General features: G+C 49.4%; 1 protein-coding gene and 4 pseudogenes across 1 annotated transcript in view; 3 read left to right on the top strand and 2 right to left on the bottom strand.

Moving 5' to 3' along the window:
• SLC8B1 (solute carrier family 8 member B1) overlaps positions 1-22,333 on the bottom strand; it is a 27,521-nt gene extending 5,188 nt beyond the window's left edge. The window contains exons 1-14 of the mRNA XM_066611124.1: positions 22,260-22,333; positions 21,769-21,871; positions 19,601-19,996; positions 16,814-16,966; positions 13,689-13,741; positions 12,502-12,558; positions 12,204-12,310; positions 10,235-10,402; positions 9,438-9,545; positions 9,129-9,185; positions 8,823-8,953; positions 2,946-3,087; positions 2,205-2,326; positions 1,118-1,271 (exon numbers count right to left, since the gene is read on the bottom strand). Of these exons, the coding sequence (XP_066467221.1) occupies positions 1,118-1,271; positions 2,205-2,326; positions 2,946-3,087; positions 8,823-8,953; positions 9,129-9,185; positions 9,438-9,545; positions 10,235-10,402; positions 12,204-12,310; positions 12,502-12,558; positions 13,689-13,741; positions 16,814-16,966; positions 19,601-19,762 (1,414 nt within the window). The 5' untranslated portion in view covers positions 19,763-19,996; positions 21,769-21,871; positions 22,260-22,333. The remainder of the gene's footprint in view (positions 1-1,117; positions 1,272-2,204; positions 2,327-2,945; positions 3,088-8,822; positions 8,954-9,128; positions 9,186-9,437; positions 9,546-10,234; positions 10,403-12,203; positions 12,311-12,501; positions 12,559-13,688; positions 13,742-16,813; positions 16,967-19,600; positions 19,997-21,768; positions 21,872-22,259) is intronic.
• LOC136636162 (5S ribosomal RNA) lies at positions 1,328-1,446 on the top strand (annotated as a pseudogene).
• Positions 1,476-1,598, top strand: LOC136636159 (5S ribosomal RNA; annotated as a pseudogene).
• Positions 8,528-8,645, top strand: LOC136636161 (5S ribosomal RNA; annotated as a pseudogene).
• On the bottom strand, positions 18,908-19,030 carry LOC136636155 (5S ribosomal RNA; annotated as a pseudogene).

Raw genomic sequence — 22,333 nt, 5'->3', positions numbered from 1 at the left:
GAAGAGAAATTTGCCTTCGATTAAGGCAAGATTAAAACTAGGGAATTCTCAGTTCAAGGTCCAAACCTCTTGGCCAGGATGCTGCATCAGCTGTTCCTTGTTTACTGGCCCCCTCCCAGCTCCACCCACACATAAACCAGCTCCAGCACTTTACACTCTTGAGAGCTTCTGTGTGCCAGGAATTCCTGGTCTGCTCCCTTCTCCATTCAGTCACTGTGCAGCTCAATCTAAATATCCTCCCCTCCGAGCTGGCAACGGTGCTGTTGTGGAAACAGACACTGACAGGATAGGGCCCAGCTAGGAGAAGGATGCTGCAAAAGCCTGTTTACTTTACAGCAGCCACAGCTGGGTGGGGCAGAACCAGACACCTGCACAGAGGAAGCTGCTGCCGACTGGGTCAAGTGCTTCGTGTCTGTTTAAATCAAGTGTGACAGACACAGACTGGCAACAGCTCTCCATGGTTTCACAGAAAGGAATATTTCTCATGCCCGATCTCGTAAGCTAAGCAGGGTCGGGCCTGGTTAGTACTTGGATGGGAGACCGCCTGGGAATACCGGATGCTGTAGGCTTATACCATAGTCTTTTGAGACTGAAGGTTGCCAACCAACTAATATTTCTCTATCCTGCTTGGAAAGGCAGTCAGTGAACTAACTCAGGATGCTTCTGGGTGCAAAGCAAAGGCTCTGTCCACTACGGAACTACTGCTCCCTACCTAAAAGGTAGCACAAGCAGGGCATAAAGCCAAAATGGTGTAGTGGTTCGGGAGTTGGACTTAAACCTGGAAGAGCCATGAAGCTTCCCGGGTGGCCTTGGGCCAGTCTCTCTCTCTCTCTCTCAGCCTTGCCTACTTCACAGGGTTGTTGTGGCGACAAAAAGAGGGGAGGATCCATGTACAGCACCCTAAGCTACTTGTAGGAAGGGCAGGATAAACATGTAAAAAATAAGTCATATCAGTAGAAGGCCAGTCAAAGCACCACTCCAGTCCACCCAAGTTACAGCAGCCTGGATGTCTAGAATTTTACACAACTGCCTGGTGGCCCTATAGACCCACCTGGGAAAGGCTTTAAGTGCAATCCCATTTTCTTCTCCCTTTATCTGCCAGTCGCAGAATACTCACCCCCAATGCTATTCCCCCAGGCCAGCAGGGTCAGCCCCAAGACAGTGTTGCTAAGATGGAAGACCACACCCAGGGTCCTCAAGACATTCACCACTTCGGTGGCTGCGGCATTGATCCACATGGCGCTGACCAGGAACCCCAGGAAGGCAAAAATCTATGACAAAAGCAGGAATGAAAAACTGAAACACACACAAGCACCTGGCTTGGAATGAACGAGGCTCTGTTACCCTGCACATGCCCGATCTCATCTGATCTTGGAAGCTAAGCAGGGGCAGGCCTGGTTAGTACTTGGATGGGAGACCGCCAGGGAATACCAGGTGCCGTAGGCTTATACCATAGTCTTTCGAGACTGAAGGTCGCCAACCATCTCCCTATACTGAACACTATCTCCTGATCTTGTCCGAGCTCGGAAGTTAAGCAGGGTCAGGCCTGGTTAGTACTTGGATGGGAGACCGCCTGGGAATACCGGGTGCTGTAGGCTGATACCATAGTCTTTCGAGACTGAAGGTTGCCAACCATCTCCCTATACTGAACACTATCTCCCAATCTTGTCTGATCTCGGAAGCTAAGCAGGGTCAGGCCTGGTTAGTACTTGGATGGGAGACCGCCTGGGAATACTGGGTGCTGTAGGCTTCTACCATAGTCTTTCGAGACTGAAGGTTGCCAACCATCATTGAGCCCATCTGCCCCAGTTGGGAGCTGTTCTCACGGTCCTTGCCCCCTATATCTCCTAGTCCTGAATTAAGAAATTAAGAACCCAAGAAACCTACCCACCCCCCCAGCTGGATCAGACTCAAAGTTCATCAAGTCCAGCCTAGTCTTTCCCCCAAAGGGGCCAACCAAACTGTTCCAGGAAGCAGCTCCTGCTCTTTGTCCAGCAGCGTTTGAAACCGACTACCACTGACGCTGGAGGTGGAAGTGAAGCCAGGCAAGGAGAGGTAGGCGCCCTCCTTGCACCTGCTGCCTAAAGCAACATCCTCAGTTGGCCTCCTTGGTGAGCCAGCCCTGGCGTTTCTTCACTGCGGCCTCTGCAAAGTAAGGCTAGAGAGTCTACGCAAGAAAGAGCGCCCAGGTCCTCGATGCTCACAAAGTGATATCGGGGTGGCTCCTCGTTCCTCGTAGCGCAGAAGACCACCGTGGCCAAGGCGGCCCCCACCAGCAGGACCAGGCCCCAGACTGGGAAGACGCCTTGTATCTTGTGAAGACCGTCTGGAAGAGATGTGAAGAGAGAAAGACAAGGACTGCAATCCCACCTACGAGGCAGGGTAATGGCTTGGTGTTAAGAGAAGCGGGTAACCATAAATCAAAATGAGACAGTGGAGTAGGCCCCATGAGAGGGGGGGTAGAGGAGGTTCCTCATACCCAGGCAAAAAGGGGGCCTAGGAGCCAAAGGAAGGCCTCCCAAAATTTCCTAGGGTGTTACATTTTCCAATCTCCCCAGGGTCCATGAGAAGGGGAGCAGGGGGTACATTGTACCTGGGCCCAGGGTCAAAAAGGGGGCCTGGGAGTCCAAGGAGGGGGCCCCAAAATTTCCTGGGATCTTACATCCCAGCAAAAGGGAAAAAAGACGGTAACTAGAAACTACTGTATTTGGAAACAGCCAAGGCTTTGGGGAACGCTATCATTTATTTCTTTGCGAGTGGCGATTTACAAAGGACAAGAGGGCAGGTCCCTGCCCCAAACGGCTCCCAGACTAGATTGCAGCACAAGGGAGACAACCGAGGGAAGAGAAGGGGGGATGCAAGGGAAGAAAGGGTAGAATTGCCGTCAGGGGCAACAACCCGCTTTCCAGACACGCGTACAAAGTTGAGGAAAGGAGAGCACTCACAGGCGCCCGATTTCAGGGTGAGAACGCAGACCAGCGGACCCGTGATCAGGTGCAAGCAGTTTAAGGGCCGCCTCCAGTTTCGGTCCTCTGGGTCGGGGTCCATGACAGGCACCGTCAGCAGAAGCACCAGCTTCACCGGTAGCTGAGGAAACAAAAGCAAGAATGCCCAAAGGTGCTCATCGGCAGCGATGCCGGGGTGTGTGTGTGTGTGTGTGTGGACCGCACCAGGTGACACACCCGTGGGGTTGTGTGTGTGACACTACTACTAGCCAATTTTTAAAAATCTTGGTATTTTCTAATAATACCATCATGTTCTAGATCATTCAATAGGGAATTTCATGACACAAACCACACTGAAATATCTGGATTCTATCAAAAGCTGTGGACATTTAACCAGAAAAGGAAAACGCAACTGTGTTATGTAACACAAAGTGGATTTCCTTAACTGAAAACCGACCAGTTGGGACCAATTGTTCTGAGAGCCAATGAGGTGTTACGATGAACGCAGCAGGGAACCAGTGAGGTGTTAGGATGAGTCAGCTCTCATTTCCATGCAGCAGAGCTAATGCTGTTGTTCGGTTGTGTGAGTGTCATCATGCTGGCCACTGTTTTTTGTTGTTGTTGGGTGACCTGTACTGCTATATATTAAAATAAACAAATAAAATCAAGTGAATGAGGGTGCCACCAACCCTAGCGATACCCCTGTGTTTAGGCAGTGCATATGATCTTCCAATTTATTCTGTATGGTCCGGTACGGGAGGAGGTTCCTCATGGGGGTGACGCAATTAGCCCTCGTGCCGGCTGCCACAAACCCTGGTGACACCTTGGCTGCCGATTGCTGAATCAAGCCATTGGTCCATCTAGTTTACTACATCCAGTCCATCTGCACTGACTGGCAGCAAGAGTTCACTTCAGCCGGGTGAGCAACAGGAGCAAGGAACAAATACACCCCACACCACTTTTCAGATGCAAGGACAACACAGTTTAATGGCCAGGAGAAGCTGCCAAGGCTTAATTCTATCAGTGGGAACTTCAGAGTTCAATAGGTTTTTCCAGCCCCTGCAAGGACAAGGAGAACATAAGAACAGCCCTACTGGATCAGGCCATAGGCCCATCTAGTCCAGCTTCCTGTATCTCAAAGCGGCCCACCAAATGCCCCAGGGAGCACACCAGATAACAAGAAGACCTGCAAGGCTTCCTGGGAATTGTAGTTAAGAACATAAGAACAGCCCCACTGGATCAGGCCAGAGGCCCATCTAGTCCAGCTTCCTGTATCTCACACAGCGGCCCACCAAATGCCCCAGGGAGCACACCAGATAACCTCATCCTGGTGCCCTCCCTTGCATCTGGCAGAGACGGCCAGACTCTCTGGCTTCAGCAGGCACTAAAGTCTCGTCTACCTGACGCAATCTCCCACTTAAGCAGATTTGATTGTAAGATAAGGGAGCTGGTGTTTGGAAGAAACTTCTGACTTTAAAAGGTCAGGAGGTTCATCAGCCCTGAACATCAGCCTGCCACTGTTCCTTCCTCGCCCTGTATTTCAAAACAAAGAGGAGGACAGAGCAGGAGTGTGGAGGAGACAAGGTAGGTCGGCTAGAGCAGCGTTTTTCAATATTTGTCCCCTGCCGTACCACCTCACAAGGTCCACCTATCAGACGTTTTTATTATCAGACATTATTATAATATTATAATGCCGTTGTACAAATCTATGGTAAGGCCACACCTGGAGTATTGTGTCCAGTTCTGGTCGCCGCATCTCAAAAAAGACATAGTGGAAATGGAAAAGGTGCAAAAGAGAGTGACTAAGATGATTACGGGGCTGGGGCACATTCCTTACGAGGAAAGGCTACAGCGTTTGGGCCTCTTCAGCCTCGAAAAGAGACGCCTGAGGGGGGACATGATTGAGACATACAAAATTATGCAGGGGATGGACACAGTGGATAGAGAGATGCTCTTTACGCTCTCGCATAACACCAGAACCAGGGGACATCCACTCAAATTGAGTGTTGGGAGAGTTAGAACAGACAAAAGAAAATATTTCTTTACTCAGTGTGTGGTTGGTCTGTGGAACTCCTTGCCACAGGATGTAGTGATGGCATCTGGCCTGGACGCCTTTAAAAGGGGATTGGACAAGTTTCTGGAGAAAAAATCCATTACGAGTTACAAGCCATGATGTGTACGCGCAAACCTCCTGATTTTAGAAATGGGCTTTGTCAGAATGCCAGATGCAAGGGAGGGCACCAGAATGCAGGTCTCTTGTTATCTGGTGTGCTCCCTGGGGCATTTGGTGGGCCGCTGTGAGATACAGGAAGCTGGACTAGATGGGCCTATGGCCTGATCCAGTGGGGCTGTTCTTATGATCTTAACTACAATTCCCAGGAAGCCTTGCAGGTCTCTTGTTATCTGGTGTGCTCCCTGGGGCATTTGGTGGGCCGCTGTGAGATACAGGAAGCTGGACTAGATGGGCCTATGGCCTGCTCCAGTGGGGCTGTTCTTATGTTCTTAACTACAATTCCCAGGAAGCCTTGCAGGTCTCTTGTTATCTGGTGTGCTCCCTGGGGCATTTGGTGGGCCGCTGTGAGATACAGGAAGCTGGACTAGATGGGCCTATGGCCTGATCCAGTGGGGCTGTTCTTATGTTCTTATGTACGTACCACGGGAAGCAACTGGCAATGATGTCATCACCAGTTACTTCCTGATTGGGAGGCTGGACCCAATGCAATGAACACTGGTAAGAAGCTCAGGGTAGGCTTTTTCAAGTGCTGGAGCTCTGCCCGCCGAGCTGAGTTCTCCTACTGCTGCTCGTCACATTACATTGCTGGTCTCGCTGGCAAGCGGTGGGGGTCTGGGGGTTCTGGGCATACCACCAGACACCATCTTGAGTGCCACTGTGGTACGAGTACCACAGCTTAAGAAACGCTGAGCTAGAGCATCCTAAGACATTCTAGCCGCCCCCCCACTCCCACCCTACGTTTAATGTTCAGGGCAAGTAAATCTACTTCAAAATTTAAATCAGTGGTTCCCAAACTATAGGTTGGGACCCACTGGCGGGTCACAACCCGATTTTTGGTGGGTTACATAAGGGTGATGGAAAGATCAGATAACTCATTACCTCCAGCCCTGAAGCTATTCAAAAACCAAATACAGTAGCTGCTAATTACCCTGCAAAGAGCTCAGCTCCTGCAGTTTGCAAGACAGCTGTTAACCGCTCTGCAAGGAGCTGGACTTCTGCTGTTTGTAAACTTGTGTAACTATCGGGAGATATATGTCTGAGGATCTATTTTTCTGGTTATCAGAACTTGAAAATATATAAATAAATTCTTTCTAGATCTCCTTTTATTTAAGCCACTTCTGGCCAATGTTTGCATATACACAACAGGGATCAAATGTGTACACCTGTGGGCTGGGCAGAAATGGGTTTTTAAGTCGGTTGAACATAGTTGGGTCCTGCTAGAGTGTCGCTTTAAAAAGTGGGTCTTGGTGCTATAAAGTTTGGAAACCACTTATTTAAATGCCCCTTAAATACTGTGGCTCTCAAACGTCTCTCTCGCAGCTCTCAAACATCTGACGTTTCTCAGATGTGGCTCTTAAGTTAAGCAAGTTTGGCCATCCCTGGCATGTAGAGCGGACCGTCAAGGGCCCAATCTTCTGGGTGGATGTTGGTCATTGTGCAATTCAAACATCAGCAGCCACTGTCTCCTTTGCTAGAGGGCAGACAACCGCAGCAGTGACTTGCCCCAGGAGATTCGGCAGCCGTTTAAGATATTTTCCAGAAATTAAAATAGATTACTTTTAATAATCTAGGTAGGAGGTCTGGTCTAGAGGGTTGAGCCTCCATTTGCCTGAAGATAACATCCGAAGGTTGCCAGTTCGAGGCCACCGGCACCATGCGACCTTGAAGCAGCTGACAAGCTGAAGCCGAGCTATTCCATCTGCTCTGAGCGTGGGAGGATGGAGGCCAGAATGTGCGACCAGATCAAGAAAGAAACATCTGAATCTTGTGGTTTCTTGAAAGATAGAAACCTTCTTTCAAATTGTAAAAATCCCTACGGGGATTTAAATTGCCTGCCTATGTAAACCGCCTTGAATAAAGTCTAAGGAGAAATCTGAGGACCAAGAAAGGCGGTATAGAAATACCTGTATTATTATTATTATTATTATTATTATTATTATTATTATTATTACTACTTTTCTGGTTTGAAATAATATAGTGGCTGCATCTGTTGACACTCTATCACCTACCTGGTACACTTTTAAAGCATTTAAAATGAATCAAAATGAGGACTTGAAATGAGAACTTGAAATAAAAACACCCCACATCGCTTTCTGCCTTTCAAATCATGAAAACGGCAGAAAAATAAAACCATTTTCCAAACACCCCTTCTTATTATTTAAGGCAGTCGTTCTCAAGCTTTTGGGGAGTCTCTTACTGAAAGGAGCCTTGAGCTCAATGCACTGAAAGGCACTGAGCTCAATGCAGAACACTGGCAAACAGCCAGGAAGGGAATGAGGGATACAAAGAAGGGGCGTGGGAGAGACAGAGGAGCAAATTAGGCAGGGGGCAGATGGAGGCCACTTTTGGAGCCCTAGAAAGGGGTCTCAGGGAGCCCAACTTTGGAGCACGCTTGGAGAAATGCTGTTCTCAGGGATTCCTGGCTGGCCTTGAGAGCTAAAAGCCACAGAAACCTAAACAAATGGTGGTCAAAGAAGCAAAGCAATATAAAACAGAACAAAAGTTAGTTTTTATGGCAAGCTCCTACATTTGTTATGCAAACAAACTATACGATCAACTTTTTGCAGAGGTGGTAACTTAGCAGTCTGCTCTGAGGGCCAACCAGCACATTAAAATTAATGTAATGTTTGTAGTGGGTTTGGCCCAAGCCATTTTGGAGGCAGAAACAGGGACTGATGCACTATCCCTGGCGCAAAAAGGACACCACACATCTCCTCTACACTCCCCCCCCCCTACAAATATTCTGCTCATCTCTCAGGCTGCTTTGCACTCCACAATCAAGAGCACCCCAAAGCTACCATCTCCCCAGATTTCATTCTTGGCTGCCCTGCCAGTCTAGCTGACACTGGCAGGAGTTGCCTCTAAGACAGGGGTGCCCAAACCCCGGCCCTGGGGCCACATGCGGCCCTCGAGGCCTCTCAATGCAGCCCTCAGGGAGCCCCCAGTCTCCAATGAGCCTCTGGCCCTCTGGAGATTTGTTGGAGCCTGCGCTGGCCCGACGCAACTGATCTCAGCATGAGGGCGACTGTTTGACCTCTCGCGTGAGCTTTGGGATGAGGGCTTCCTCCACTGCTTGCTGTTTCATGTCTGTGTTGCAGTAGCGGCAGCAAAGGAAAGGCCGGCCTTGCTTTTTGCAAGGCCTTTTATAGGCCTTGAGCTATTGCAAGACTTTCATTCATTCATATATCTTTGATATATTCATTTATGTAAACTTATGTAAATTTATTCAAATTTTAAATGTAAATTAGTTCCCCCCCCCGGCCCCTGACACAGTGTCAGAGAGATGATGTGGCCCTCCTGCCAAAAACTTTGGACACCCCTGCTCTTAGATTACAACAGCTGCTATCAAGGCAACTGCTATCAACCCTGCACATTCCTGATCTTGTCTGATCTCGGAAGCTAAGCAGGGTCAGGCCTGGTTAGTACTTGGATGGGAGACCGCCTGGGAATACCGGGTGCTGTAGGCTTATGCCATAGTCTTTCCAGACTGAAGGTTGCCAACCATATATCAAGGCAGCAACCACGACTACCTTCTCCCTGACCTACCCCTTCAGGACTTGACTCCTTCATTCTGTTACATGTTTATAAACCACCATATTGGTCCCTGGGGGAGGGCAAGAATTCAAAGTGGTGAAAACCTTTACCTTGACAGCCTTGACAAAACGCCAGTGGCAGGGTTTCCTCCTCCATTTCCTAAAATTCAGGGGGTTTATGGAATGCGCAAGGATCTGGAGAGTTGTCTTTGGAGAGGGTAGAAGCGGCTGGTATTCTTCCGCTGCACGACAGAAGGCAAAAGTGAACAGATGTGACTCTCAGAGACACCAGATCAAGAACAAAACCCCCTTAGAAGATATCCAAGGAACGGGGAAGCCCATGTATGAGAAATCGCCATTGGGCCCAGGCTGTTTTGGGGCTTAGAGACAATACCTGGAAGCTTGAAGTGGACTCACCATAGTCATCTGGGCTGCCACTGGGTGGATCACTGTCTTCAGAGTCTGTTTGAATCTCTACCGAAAGAAATCAAGTGGCAGATTACTGGGGCGGGGGGGTGGGCCAGAATTAACGCTTGGTGCCTTGAACCAAAGAGAGTCAGTGCAGCGTTAGCAGCTAAAGCACTGAGCTGGAGACCAAACCTTCCCGGGTTCAAACCTTGCCTCTGCCATCAGGGTCACCTGGACTCCGTCCACCTAATTCACATACAGGGTTCTGCGCACTCCGAAAGCATCGTACCACCAAGCTTACCACCCTTGCACGCTCACCTGGTTCCGTGGGACTGGGAGGAGCCAACCTCTCCCTGCGTTGTCTTTTGTGCAGCCAGGTAGAGACCACGACTGTCAGGACATAGAAGATGTACAAGCCTAGATAGCCTGCAGAGACGGAGGTGGTGGGTCACAGTGGTCCATGCCTTGCCCACGCTTGCACTTTCTCCTAGATTCCAGGAGAACTTCCGCAGAAGCTCATTTCAATGACCTTTCTAGCTCCTTCCCACTTTGAGGTATGCAGAATTAATTGAGAGAATGCGTCCACACAGCTCAGGTGGGGTACATATAGAATTGAACCCCCCCCCTTCTTCCAAGGAAGACAATACAACCACTGAAAGGGAGAAGGGGCAAGGATGATAGATAATCACGATTGACTCCACAGTTTTAACAGGGGAAAGGGGAAAAAAAAGTTCACAGTAAAAAGATATATTTTGTTCATTCAGGCCGGTCCCTTTATGAGGCCAACTGAGATGGTCGTCATAGCCAGCATGTGATGAGAGGATCTCTCTCCAGCTACCTACACCTTGTTCCTGTGGTTCATCAGAACATAAGAACCCTACTGGAACAGGCCAAAGACCCATCTAGTCCAGCTTCCTGTATCACACAGTGGTCCACCAAAATGACACCCATTGTAAGCACTGAAATTGCGCCCTTATCAAAACACCTGAGAGCTCTGGGTGATGCCTGAAGGCATCTGGGTACCAACAATTGGAAATGGGATCCTGCAGCATCTCAGCTGGATTATCTCTTATGTCCCTTTGCCCACCCAGCCCCCCCCACCCCGATTTACTTACCGAGAGCTTCAGGCAGGGTGACCTTCTCAAAATAGAGAGCCACGAAGGTCAAGAACACAGCCACCATATAGAAGATGGCGTCCCGGAGAAACGGCCTGGAGGCTGCAGTGAAAGGCCTCACCAGGGCGATGCCACCAGCTACAACGGTGGTGACGAAGATACCAGCCCCTGGAGAAAAAAAAAAACCCAGATGTATCGCCTGGTTATTTTTGCGAACCCATTAGGATCACGGCCTACAGGTTGAAGAACACTGGGCTAGAGCATCAAACAAACCCAGAGGAGAGTAGTGGGCTAGAGCAGGGGTCTCCAAACCCCGGCCCAGGGGCCAAATGTGGCCCACAGCAAGCCCCTTTCCAGCCCACAGCCAACCTCTTGTCCCCTGAAAGCCTCTGGCCCACTCAACTGAACATGACCAGAACTGTGCTCTGATTGTGTCTGGACGGTGTTCTGAGGGCCACAGAGCTTGAATGAACGAGCTCTTGTAGTTGGCAACCTTCAGTCTCGAAAGACTCTGGTATCGCGCTCTGAATGGTGGTTCTGGAACAGCGTCTAGTGTGGCTGAAAGGGCTGATTCAGGAGTGACAATCCCTTCCACCCTGGGAGCAAGTGCAGTCTGTCCCTGGTCTTTCTCCCTGGCTATGGGCCTTCCTTCTTTGCCTCTTAGCCTCAGACTGTTGGCCAAGTGTCTCTTCAAACTGGGAAAGGCCATGTTGCACAGCCTGCCTCCAAGCGGGCCGCTCAGAGGCCAGGGTTTCCCACCTGTTGAGGTCCACTCCTAAGGCCTTCAGATCCCTCTTGCAGATGTCCTTGTATCGCAGCTGTGGTCTACCTGTAGGGCGCTTTCCTTGCACGAGTTCTCCATAGAGGAGATCCTTTGGGATCCGGCCATCACCCATTCTCACGACATAACCGAGCCAACGCAGGCGTCTCTGTTTCAGTAGTGCATACATGCTAGGGATTCCAGCACGTTCCAGGACTGTGTTGTTTGGAACTTTGTCCTGCATTCATTTATTCACTCATCTAAGTTCCATCTCTAATTTATTCATTCAAATTTTATATTTAAATTTCTTTTCCGACCCTCCACACCACGCCAGATATTTGATGCGGCCCTCCAGCCAAAATGTTTGGAGACCACTGGGCTAGAGCGCAGAGACGGTGCAGAAGAGAAGATAGTGGTGGGCTAGAGAATCAAGAAAACAAGGAGAAGTGGTAGGCTAGAGCAGGGGTGTCCAAAGTTTTTGACAGGAGGGCCACATCATCTCTCTGACACTATGTCGGGGGCCGGAGAAAAAAAATTAATTTGCATGTAAAATTTGAATAAATTTACATAAGTTTACATAAATGAATATATTACAGATGAGCTTATATGAATGAAAGAAGGTCTTGCAATAGCTCAAGGCCTATAAAAGGCCTTGCACAAAGCAAGGCTGGCTCTTCCTTTGCTGCCTCTGCTGCATCACAGACGTGAAACAGCAAGCAGTGGAGGGAGCTCTCATTCCACAGCTCACGCAAGAGGTCAAACAGTTGCCCTTATGCTGAGAGCAGTTGCATAGGGCCAGAGCGGGCTCCAACAAATCTCCGGAGGGCCAGAGGCTCATTGGAGACTGGGGGCTCCCTGAGGGCCGCATTGAGAGGCCTCGAGGGCCGCAAGTGGCCCCAGGGCCGGGGTTTGGGCACCCCTGGGCTAGAGTGTCAAGAATGCATGGAGGAGAGTGATGGGCTAGAGCGTTGACTGGCTAGCATGCCATCGGGTAAAGGGACTGTGTGCATTTGACATGCTGCCTGAGGTCTGGGAGGCCTTGATTCAGTGCAAACTGTCTCTCATCTCCCCACCCTGCCCCACACTCCTGATGTGAGGAGACAGCAAGCAGGTAGATCACTTTCCCAGCAGAGGCTGAGACTCCCACCCAAGCAAGAGATACAACAAAAAGCAAACCATGGCACCACACGTTGGGCCAGCCAGGCGTACCAAAGAGGGCTCCAATGGCGAGGCCGGCTGTCCGCGGGTCAGAGAACGCCACCACGGCGCTGAAGACATCCGGCGCCCCGTTCCCAAAGGCCAGAAAAGTGACACCATGAAGGAATATGTTAAGGTGGAAACACAACTGCTCTCTGTCCCTCAGGGAGAGAGCCCGAGGCCACTGCTCCAGGCACACACCAGCCAGACAAGGCAGCTGGAATCAGGCCCACGTGGAGGCCTATTCACACCCCTGTCCCCAAACCCAACACTGCCTGGAGCACCACCAAGGGGTTTATGAAAGGATACTGCCACATTGTGGGCCAGCTTCAACTTGGTGGAGATGGCAGACAGGTTTGGGCAGAAGCTGAACAGGAAAAACAGGGAGGGGGGGGAAAGGTTACTGTTTTGCAATAAATAAAACACGTCTTTCTTGTTTGGTTTCGGATTCACTTCCTCAGCCACAATAAAAGGGTCACCCGGCTGGAAAGCAGGAAGCCACCTTCTCTCGCTGAGTCAAGTCAGTAGCTGAGGATTGCTGACCCAGGCCGGCAGCGATTCTCCAAGATTGCAGGGGTGGGTCTCTCTCATTCCTGCTTGGGAAAAACTGAACTCAGGACCTTCTGCATACAACAAAGCAGATGGCGAGCCCTTTCAGGACAGGGAGCCATTTAATTATTCGATTTTACAAATGCCTCCTGGGAAGATCGTTTATGTAGCTGCAATTGAGGTGAAGTAGAAACATCCACACACGTTGTGTTGCACTGTCCCAGATGTCAAGCACTAAGACAGCAATTTCTCTCTCCCTTGCTCCATGCTAAAACGGCATTCTGAGAAAGCTATAATTCAATTCCTTCTAGCAGGTGATGTAGAGCGTACAACCCTCTCAGTCGCACAGTTCCTAAATTTGAGGAATTTGAATCAAGCCAAGCTTTCTGTAGCAAGTAATCACTGAGTACATTACATCTTTGGCAATATCTGCAGAGTAACTGATTGTTTTGTTTTTTTAAATAATACGTTTGTATGTAAAATGTATTGTACGCTTGTATCTGTGTGTACACGTAGGTGTGCACATATATATATATTTGTGTACTACTTAGGTTTATATTCTCTCTACGGTTTCCGTACAGAGTCTTCACCTACCAAATGTTTATGCCTAATAAAGGTTGACTTGACTAATTATTCGATTCGGTCTGAACTGCTTTCTGAACTTTTTTGTTGAAAACTAGTATTTTTATTATCATCATCTTCATCTACTGAAGTATGTCTCACTTCTCCAGAGACTGAGGTATCCCACGTCCAGATAGGCTGTTTAAATTTTTCACCAGGGAATACAACTTCCCAAGTCCCATTGGGACACAATGTCCTTTTTACTAGCCTGAGAAGCCTTTTGGGGTGGGAGTGGACGATTGGGGGGGGCGGAGAACTCCTTTTTTGCGTTGGGCCCACTGGAATCCCCCGTAGCTGTGACTTACAGACCCCGTAGCTGTGACTTACAATTTCTCAGCCGTGACACCGAGGATCAGGAACAGGTAGAGGAGCCACAAGGCCTGTAAGAAAGCCATGAAAAGTCAGCTGGGAAGGTAATTGCCCATCCCAAGTAAACACCACCTAGTCCAACAGTTGAAAGAAAAGGCTGGAAAGAAGGTGCCATTTATTTATTCAACTATGCAAATTGCTTGGCAAACTATTCTTGGTTGAAAAGCAGTTCTGTAAATATTCTTAACAACAGGAATGGGCACTTGAGTCACGACAATGCAGATTTTTCGTGACTCAAGTCGCGGGCGTCACTGGCTTAGACCCGACTCGCGACTCAGGTGACTCAGAAATGAGTCACGACTCGAATTGACTCGAGTGACGACCTGCTGTGTGTGTGTGTGTTTTTATTAAATGAGAACTTCCACACACAAACACACACATCGGCACCACCAAAACTTCCTTTATTTCTGCAGAGCCGCGCCGGACTCCCACTGCAACTCGCTTCTTGTAATGACTTGGACTTGAGTGAAAAACAACTCTATAAGGCGGCAATCCTAACCTCACTTTCCTGAGAGTAAGACCCATTGGACACAATAGGGCTTACTTCTGAGTAGACCTGGTTAGGATTGTGCCCTAAGTGGCTCGGGTCGTGTTGCGATTGCTGACTCACGAGTCGCGTCAGGGGGTTGGCAACGCGCAATTTGGGAGCACAGTCCTACTTAATAATAATGGGCACCCAACATTTGATGCAGGGTAACCTGCCTCTAAAGGGAGAGCCATTCGAAACAATGAGCACTGCAATCTTCGGGGTTAATCGAGTCAGCCAGAGCTCTCTGCCAACAAGGGGAAGTCCCCATGGAAGGATGGAGCTTGTGGAATTATTGTATGTATGAATGAGTTGATTGTCAATGAGAAGTGTTGGATGCTGTACCAGGGTACAAGAACAGAATAATAGAGTTGGAACAGTCCATAGAGGTCATCTAGTCCAACCCCCCCATTCAGTGTAGGTAACTACATGAGTACAAGTGCCACCTCCCTGATTCTAAGCTTTACCCCTCTCAGGTGCACCATGCTTGCCCACAGTGGCAATGCTGCAGGTGGCGAGTCTTAGAATTACACTGGGATAGGGATTTGGGGCACGAACACTGCAATTGACCCAAGGCCAAGAGAGAATCCCATAGCCTGTATCTGCATTTATTTCACCTGGAGACCCAAGGAGCAAGCTAATCAGGCTGGGTTGGAACCACAAAGGGGTATTTATTGCTTCAGCTTACAACAATGAGGCAGCAATTTTGTTGGCGCCAACACGTCTTCTCCCTCTTAGAGCCGCAGAGTCATTGCTTCCTCCCCCCACAAAAAAACCACAGTTCCTCTTCTAGGAGCGAAGAGTCGCAACCAATTCCCTGCCCTGGGTTTGCCTGCCTTCCTACAGCCTGCCTCATTTAATTCATTCTTATTTATTCACATTTCTACATCGCCCTTGCTCCAAGGAGCTCAGGGTGGTGTATGTGGTTCTTCCCCTCCTTTTGTGCCCACAACAACCCTGTGAGGTAGGCAAGGTTGAGAGAGAGAATGACTGACCCAAGGTCACCTAGGAAGCTTCATGGCTGAGTGGGGATTTGAACCTGGATCTTCCAAGTAACTCCAGGACTACTACACCACCCTGGCTCTCTCGTTACATTTTCATCTCACTTTTTGTCCCAAGAGCTCAAACTGGCATACATGTTTCCCTCCCTACAACACCCTTGCAAGGTAGGGTCAGTGAGATAGTAGCTTAGGGCAGGGGTGGTCCAACTAGAGCTGATCGTGGCCCACACAACCAGTTGAATTCTTTGCTTAAGTTTAGGCAGTTGGTGGTGGGTTGGATCCCCTGCACCTGTCTATCCCATGGCCCGTTTGTTAGCTACACTCAACTTACTTCCCCTCCTGCACACCCCCTGGCATGCATGAGTGGATGGAGGGCTGGGGGCTTACCAGATGCGCCTTCACAGCTGAGCTGGGATCGGAACTCATATTTTGCCATTCCTAATCCAACACTCTGACTCAGCAATTTTCATCCACTGTGCCATGGCTCACTGGTGCACCACGAATGGCCCACAGGTGTGCCATGGGCGTTTGGGGGAGTCTCATTTATTAGTAGGGTCTAATGGAGTATTGTGTCCAGTTCTGGTCACCGCATCTCAAAAAAGACATAGTGGAAATGGAAAAGGTGCAAAAGAGAGCGACTAAGATGATTACTGGGCTGGGGCACCTTCCTTATGAGGAAAGGCTATGGCGTTTGGGCCTCTTCAGCCTAGAAAAGAGATGCCTGAGGGGGGGCATGATTGAGACATACAAAATTATGCAGGGGATGGACAGAGTGGATAGGGAGATGCTCTTTACACTCTCACGTAACACCAGAACCAGGGGACATCCACTAAAATTGAGTGTTGGGAGAGTTAGAACAGACAAAAGAAAATATTGCTTTACTCAGCGTGTGGTTGGTCTGTGGAACTCCTTGCCAGAGGATGCCAAAGGCTACGGCGTTTGGGCTGGAGGCCTTTAAAAGGGGATTGGACAAGTTTCTGGAGGAAAAATCCATTCCAGGTTACAAGCCATGATGTGTATGCGCAACCTCCTGATTTTAGAAATGGGCTATGTCAGAATGCCAGATGCAAGGGAGGGCACCAGGATGCAGGTCTCTTGTTATCTGGTGTGCTCCCTGGGGCATTTGGTGGGCCGCTGTGAGATACAGGAAGCTGGAGTAGATGGGCCTATGGCCTGATCCAGTGGGGCTGTTCTTATGTTCTAGGGTCATTGGGGGATGTGAGCCTCGCACTAGCTGTGCAACGTAACTTGTCAATGGTAAAAAAAAAAACCTGATGGTGTACCTTGACAAGTTTAGGGCATTGTGATGAAAAAGGTTGAAAATTGCTGCTCTAACCACTATAGAACACTGTACATTAATTTCTTTTTCACCCAAGTAGGAGACGGCTGGTACTTTCAGGCAGCAAGAGGTTCATTCTTAAGAGCTTTTCAAACCACTTCCCCTTTTCTCCCCACTGTTGGCGGCCCACAGCAGTATGGAGTAATGGGGAAACCTGGGCAGGGGAAGAGGGAGAGAACAGGGTACCCTCATCTGAACATGGCCACTTGACGCTTACGTAGAGGGTCACCGCAAGGGGTTGGAGCACTTTCGGGAAGGCACAGAAGACTCCGTTGAGGTAGTTGAGAAACCCGCCATCCATCTGACAGTCTGGGTTGCTCTGGATGAAAGAGCAGCGCTGGGACTGGTTCTGCTTTTTTACCTCCCTGCACTGGAGAGAGAGAGAGAGAGAGAGAGAGAGAGAGAGAGAGAGAGAGAGAGAGAGAGAGAGGTTGTGTTTCATTTAAGAAAAAGAGTCTGGAGATCCCAAAGCCAGGGCCCAATCGCCACCCATCACTCCTTGGTTCTAAACCTACAGAGTAGACAGAGAGGTAGGTGAGTGTAGGATAGTGGTTCTCAAACATTTTAGCACCAGGACCCACTTTTTGGGTCCCTTCGTGGAGAAAGGTGGGACATAAATAAAGTAAATAAAAATAAATTTTTGAATGACAATCTGTTGGGACCCACTGGAAGTGATGTCATTAACATGGAAATGATGTCACGGCAGGAACAAAAAACAGGGGCCGGTGGTTTGGGAGGCCTGTGTGACTGTCTGACTGTGACCCAGTCAGAATCTTTGGCATCTTATTGAGGTTCGGTGGCAAACATTGAGGGGTTCCTCAGCAGGCCAATCAAAGCGGAAGGGGTTCCCTAGACTTGAAAAGGCTCTGCTACAGAAGGCACATCAACTTCCAGTATCTTCCCTCTGTTAGTATCTCTGATCTCTGCCATCTTTAATCAGCCAAAACTTAACCAACAGCTGGGTACCAGAGTTTACTCAATTACAGGAAAATAATTTCAGATTCTTCCCTTGCTTAAGTCTCTCTCCATATCCTTCTCCTTCCCCTGTGGTCTCCTACTGCACCAATTTTAGATTGCAAGCTCCTTGGGGCAGGGAACATTGTTCTTTATAAAGCAGCATGAAAAAAGCATTCACAATGACATGAGATCAGAACACTTGGAAAGAGCTGGGTTTGATTCCCAGCAATGTCTCCAGGCTGGGCAGAGGAAAAGGCTGGGCTGGAGCTATGCAAAGCCACTGCAGCCCATGTCTGGGCTGGGCACAATACAGAGATGATGGAGTGGCAGCATGGCAGCTTCAGGAATGCCCCAATTCACAGCTCAGTCTCTTAGGGCACAATCTCACCCGTTTTCCAGCACTGACATAAGGGTAACGCAGCTCCAAGGTAAAGGGATCAAACATTCCCTTACTCTGAGGAGGCCTCCATGAGTGCCACCCAACTGCAGGATGCAGCACACGTCCCACTGGCACAGCTGTGCCAGTGTTGGAAAGTGGGTTAGGATTTGGACCTTCGTCACCCTGCAAAGCCATACCAGCACAGCCAGTTTCTCTCTGCTCCTTCTACCAACTCCTCCCCATCATGGCAGTGCCCTTAAGCACTCTCTTGTTGGCTCTCAAGCACGCAGCCTCCGTTGTGCAGGCTGGCAGTCTGTTGCCCAACTAGCGATCCGTATCATCGGCCCAGGAAAGAAAGAAAGAAAATCCCTGGGGCAGCATAGGATGAGTCAGCAAAGAGTGCTTTGATCACCAGCCTGGCAGAGCAGAAAACAAAAGCATCAACAACTCAGGCTGACGAATAAGCAAAAAAATACAGTAGTCCAACGGTATCCAAGGGGCATCCGCTCCAAGACCTGTCACGGATACAGAAATTAGTGGACGCTGGGATCCACGTTAAAAATGTTAAGTTAAGAAAGTTTTTTAAAAAGGGTTCTTTACCTTAGCACCGTGTACCACACTGACTGCGCACCCAGAAGCCACTTCCGGGTCACACCGAGGCCTACAACCCCTTCCCTTGGCCCTGGCACTCCCCAGATTCAATTGTGGAAGTGATTCCCAAACGCAACCCTGCAGCCAGTTCAGTTTGTGGTGTTAAGGCAGTGTTTCTCAAACTGTGGGTCGGGACCCACCAGGTGGGGCACAAGCCAATTTCCGATGAGGTCACATAGCGCCTAGTTCAGCCAACACTAAAAATATAGAGCTGAAAATACAGGGAACAGAGCTGCTGGGTAGGGTGGGAGAGAGGCCTGGTGCTTTGCCCTGAATAGGGCAGAAGGTGGTTGGCAACCTTCAGTCTCGAAAGACTATGGCATAAGCCTACAGCACCCGGTATTCCCAAGCGGTCTCCCATCCAAGTACTAACCAGGCCTGACTCTGCTTAGCTTCCGAGATCAGACAAGATCGGGAGATCGTGTTCAGTATAGGGAGATGGTTGGCAACCTTCAGTCTCAAAAGACTATGGTAGAAGCCTACAGCACCCGGTATTCCCAGGCAGTCTCCCATCCAAGTACTAACCAGGCCTGACTCTGCTTAGCTTCTGAGATCAGACGAGATCGGGAGATCGTGTTCAGTATATGGAGATGGTTGGCAACCTTCAGTCTCGAAAGACTATGGTATAAGCCTACAGCACCCGGTATTCCCAGGCGGTCTCCCATCCAAGTACTAACCAGGCCCACTCTGCTTAGCTTCGGAGATCAGAGAAGTTCACAAGCAAGTCTGCCTTCTGCTTTGACTTCCAAGTTGGAATGTTTGAATTCCCAGCAATGCAAAAAAAAAAAAAAAAAAGTACAAGTGCACTGTGTAATGGGCTTCATGGCTGACCAGGGTTTTGAACCTGGACCTTCCAGGTCCCTCAAACCGTTACACTACGTAGTGTTAATATGTGACCTGGCCAACCTGAGGCCAGGTGTCCACTTTCGTTAGGAGCCCTTAGCAATACAATTCGCCCCACAAAAGATAGTCCCTGAACTCTCCCCAGAAAAAGGCCCAGACTCTCTCATTACTCACATCCACAACTGAGCCCGAGCCCTGGATCTTGCTGGGATGCCCTCTGTCATCCAAGCGGAGGAATGCAGGGAAACTGGAATCCCGTGCTCCGAGAAGGGATTCACTAGCATTGGCCATCCCAAACAGCATCCAGGCCATGCTGAAGACCCCGAGAACCTGCATCACAGCTGGCCAAAGGGCCCCTTTGGCAGTCACACGGAGAAAGACTGTCTGAGCATCACAGCATCTCCTATTCGCGAGCGAGGAACCGGGGAACGGGGAGAGCGAGAGACGCCTGCTCCGACCACAAGGAGATGTCACAAATTTCAGCCGTTGGGAGAAATCGAGAAGTGAACGCTGTTAAGCAGAAAAGGTGGAGAATTCTGGGCACCGACTTCCTTGACAGAGAGCTGGAACCTGTGGAAAAGCAAAGGGGCAAAAACAAGAAGACAACCTCAAGCCTTGAATCAGCAGGTATTAAAACCCTCATGGAAAACAGCTGTCTGAAAGGTCAGGTCACTGGTCTACCAGGCTTGGATTTGCCAAAATTGGCTGGAGAACCTCTCCAAGTCTCATCTTAAATTGACCAAACCATCACCAAATCTCCAGCACAACAGGGATCAGGGCTTCCAGAGGGAAGACGGCTCAACTTCACAGTGACCCGCGCACCAGGGAGTCAGCCCACTCAAAATCTGGGTTACAACTCCAGAACCCAGTGGAGTTGGTTCAGGAACTGGTTTGTCTCCACCCCATGCAGAATACCCCACATTTGCTTGAAGCATACCTCCATAGAGCAACTGGAATACAATACTGTACTATTTAAACATGAGGAAAAAGAAAAAAATCATTTATTAATTTTTGAATTTTTGAAGGGCTTTATGACCAAAATAGGTTCAAGGTGGGCATCCAAACTGGGGGAATTCCCTGCCCCAGGAAGGCCAGAATGGCCCAGACTGGGGTCTTTTAGTGTTTAGTGTAGACCAGTGGTTCTCACAAATCCAGCACAGGACCCACTTTTTAGAATGAGAATCTGTCAGCACCCACCAGAAGTGATGTCATGATCGGAAGTGACATCATCAAGCAGGAAATTTTTTAACAACCCTAGGCTGCAATCCTACCCACACTTACCCAGGAGTAAGTCCCATTTACTGTCATTGTTAACAGAACATACGTAGTAGCCTGTCAAAAGTACAGACCTGTAACATTTCCCCAAATGCTGTCACAGACCATGGTAGCATCAAGTCTAGTGTATTAAAAATAAAATACTGAAATGAATGGGGACCCACCTGAACGAGGATGGTCTGGCTGCCATCCTCTGCACACTTACATGGGAGTATGTTCAATTCAACTCAATGGGGTTCCTTTCCAAGTAAACATGCCTTGAATTGCATAGAGAAATCAGCCAAGGAGGTGATTGTCCATGACCTGTTCTATGGACAACAGCATGGCACGGTCACAAGACCGAGCACCTTTTTCCAACAGAGCCCCTCAAGCAGAGACAGTAAAGAGGAGCTCTGTGAGGCCTGAAAATTGACATCATTGGGTTTTAACTCTCTCTTGTGAAGTCTAATGGAAAGGTATCGAGTACACAATCCTAGCTTCAGCAACAGATTCCTTGACAGGGCGGGACCAAACAGCAAAAATGTTCTCCGCCCCATGCATGATTAATTTATGGCCTTTGCAAGCGCATAATGCTGCGAGGGCCATTAGCTTAGAAGCCTTTTTCATATAAAGAACTGGATGAATCTATAGAAGGTTCTGTCAAGCAGGCATTCTTTGAAAGCACATGATGCCTCAGAAGGGTTGGGTCTGGTCTGTGCCCATATAGGAGACCTCCTGAGACCCCACCCCCCACCCCATCTATGCTGACTGGGGTTTCACAATGAAATAAAGGTAGAACAAAAGGCAGGGTAAAAAGGAGCTGGCGCAGCATGGAGCTTATAGAACGGGAAGTCTCCAGTTCGAGTTTCGCCTCTCCGCCACAAATTCATCAGGGGGCCTCAGACACGCTACTCCTGTTCAGCCTCAGTCTTCCCCATCTGCAAAATGGGGAGAATACTTATCCCTGATGGGGGGGTAGCAAAGAAGTGACACACACTTGAAAGCGCAATACATACACATATACCAAAAACAAAAGCAATCGGACGTGGCAGTTCTATGCAGAGCCTCCAGCGACAGGCGCAGTCTACCTTGGTGTACACTGTTACCCAATCCGAGATAGGACCAACAACGGGGCGCGCTGCATGACTCCTCCGGCTGTTTGGCAGCCTTCCCAGGGCATCTGACTTCTTCCTGTGGCAAAGAGGCAAAGCTTTAGCCTACCCCCCAAAAATCCTAGATTTTTTTTTTATGCCTGGTTTTTTTGTTGTTTTTGTTTCCCTGCAGGCCAGAGACAATCAAGATTCATGCAAGCTGGCAACAATTTCCCTGCTGGTGGGCATGGCATTGCCAGGCTGGCACAGGGGCCAAGAAGGAGGGGGCTGCTTGCATTTGGAGAGGGTGCCCCCTCTCCAAAACGTTGCGCACGTGGAGTGGCCCCGTGGAGCTGCACGCTCCTCCCCCCCCGGACAGCTGATCCAAGTCCAAACTGGGCGATCAACAGGGACCCCCCCAGCAGGGCATGCGCCCCCCCTTGCAAAGCCAGAGCCTCCAGTGGTAAGCTCAGCCCCCTGCCACTCACCCAGCGCAGGAAAAGGGCACCCACCGGACCCAGATCCCAGCGCAGCACCCACGATCCTCTCTCTATAGCCAGCC

The sequence above is a fragment of the Tiliqua scincoides genome, unplaced genomic scaffold (genome assembly GCF_035046505.1).
Source record: "Tiliqua scincoides isolate rTilSci1 unplaced genomic scaffold, rTilSci1.hap2 HAP2_SCAFFOLD_94, whole genome shotgun sequence".
In the NCBI taxonomy this organism is placed as follows: domain Eukaryota; kingdom Metazoa; phylum Chordata; class Lepidosauria; order Squamata; family Scincidae; genus Tiliqua; species Tiliqua scincoides.
This window is presented reverse-complemented; position numbering and strand designations above follow the sequence as displayed.